A 560-nucleotide genomic window follows, 5' to 3' on the forward strand; every position below is an offset into this window, starting at 1 on the left:
AAAGTACTTTGGTGTCAGTTTAATGTTACCAGAAGAAAAGTTCTACATAAATACTATATGTAATGGGTGATTTGGCACTGAGTATAAGTAGGGGTCTTCCTCTGTGTTATGTAATTCATAGGTAATTATATTTGTAAGTGTGTATCACCTTATGTGTTCTAAGAAAGAATTTTGCTAGAAAAACATAATCTGTGATTTTTATCAACTTGCAGCTCCCAACACTAACAACCAGAGGGACTCGGACATCCCCAATGAGTATGGCAACACAAGTATTGACTCGGAGAGTAGCGATTACAGAGAACTTCATGAAGAACAAGACCAAACACAGACATCCTTTTGCCCAATAACATCAAGTTGGGAGATGAACTATCATGAGGCTGCAATATTCTTGGAAGTAAGTAATTGAGAGTATTCTTATGTACTGTGATTCTTTGTCTATGTTTCCAATGGTCTGCTGTTTCTTTTGTCCTTCCATCAAGTTTCCCACTTTACTCCTTTATTCTTTGTCATTCCAGATTTCTTATCAACTTTACCTCATGTTGTGGACGAAAAGAGAGAAA

At 36.4% G+C, this 560-nt stretch overlaps 1 protein-coding gene across 1 annotated transcript in view; it reads left to right on the forward strand.

Annotated features, from left to right (window-relative positions):
- Window positions 1-560, forward strand: part of LOC119594890 (two pore calcium channel protein 1-like) — a gene marked incomplete at its 5' end in the record, with an annotated part of 12564 nt that overhangs the window by 1974 nt on the left and 10030 nt on the right. The window contains one exon of the mRNA XM_037943964.1: window positions 213-394. Within this exon, the coding sequence (XP_037799892.1) occupies window positions 213-394 (182 nt within the window). The remainder of the gene's footprint in view (window positions 1-212; window positions 395-560) is intronic.

Source organism: Penaeus monodon, chromosome 34, assembly GCF_015228065.2.
Source record: "Penaeus monodon isolate SGIC_2016 chromosome 34, NSTDA_Pmon_1, whole genome shotgun sequence".
Taxonomy (NCBI): domain Eukaryota; kingdom Metazoa; phylum Arthropoda; class Malacostraca; order Decapoda; family Penaeidae; genus Penaeus; species Penaeus monodon.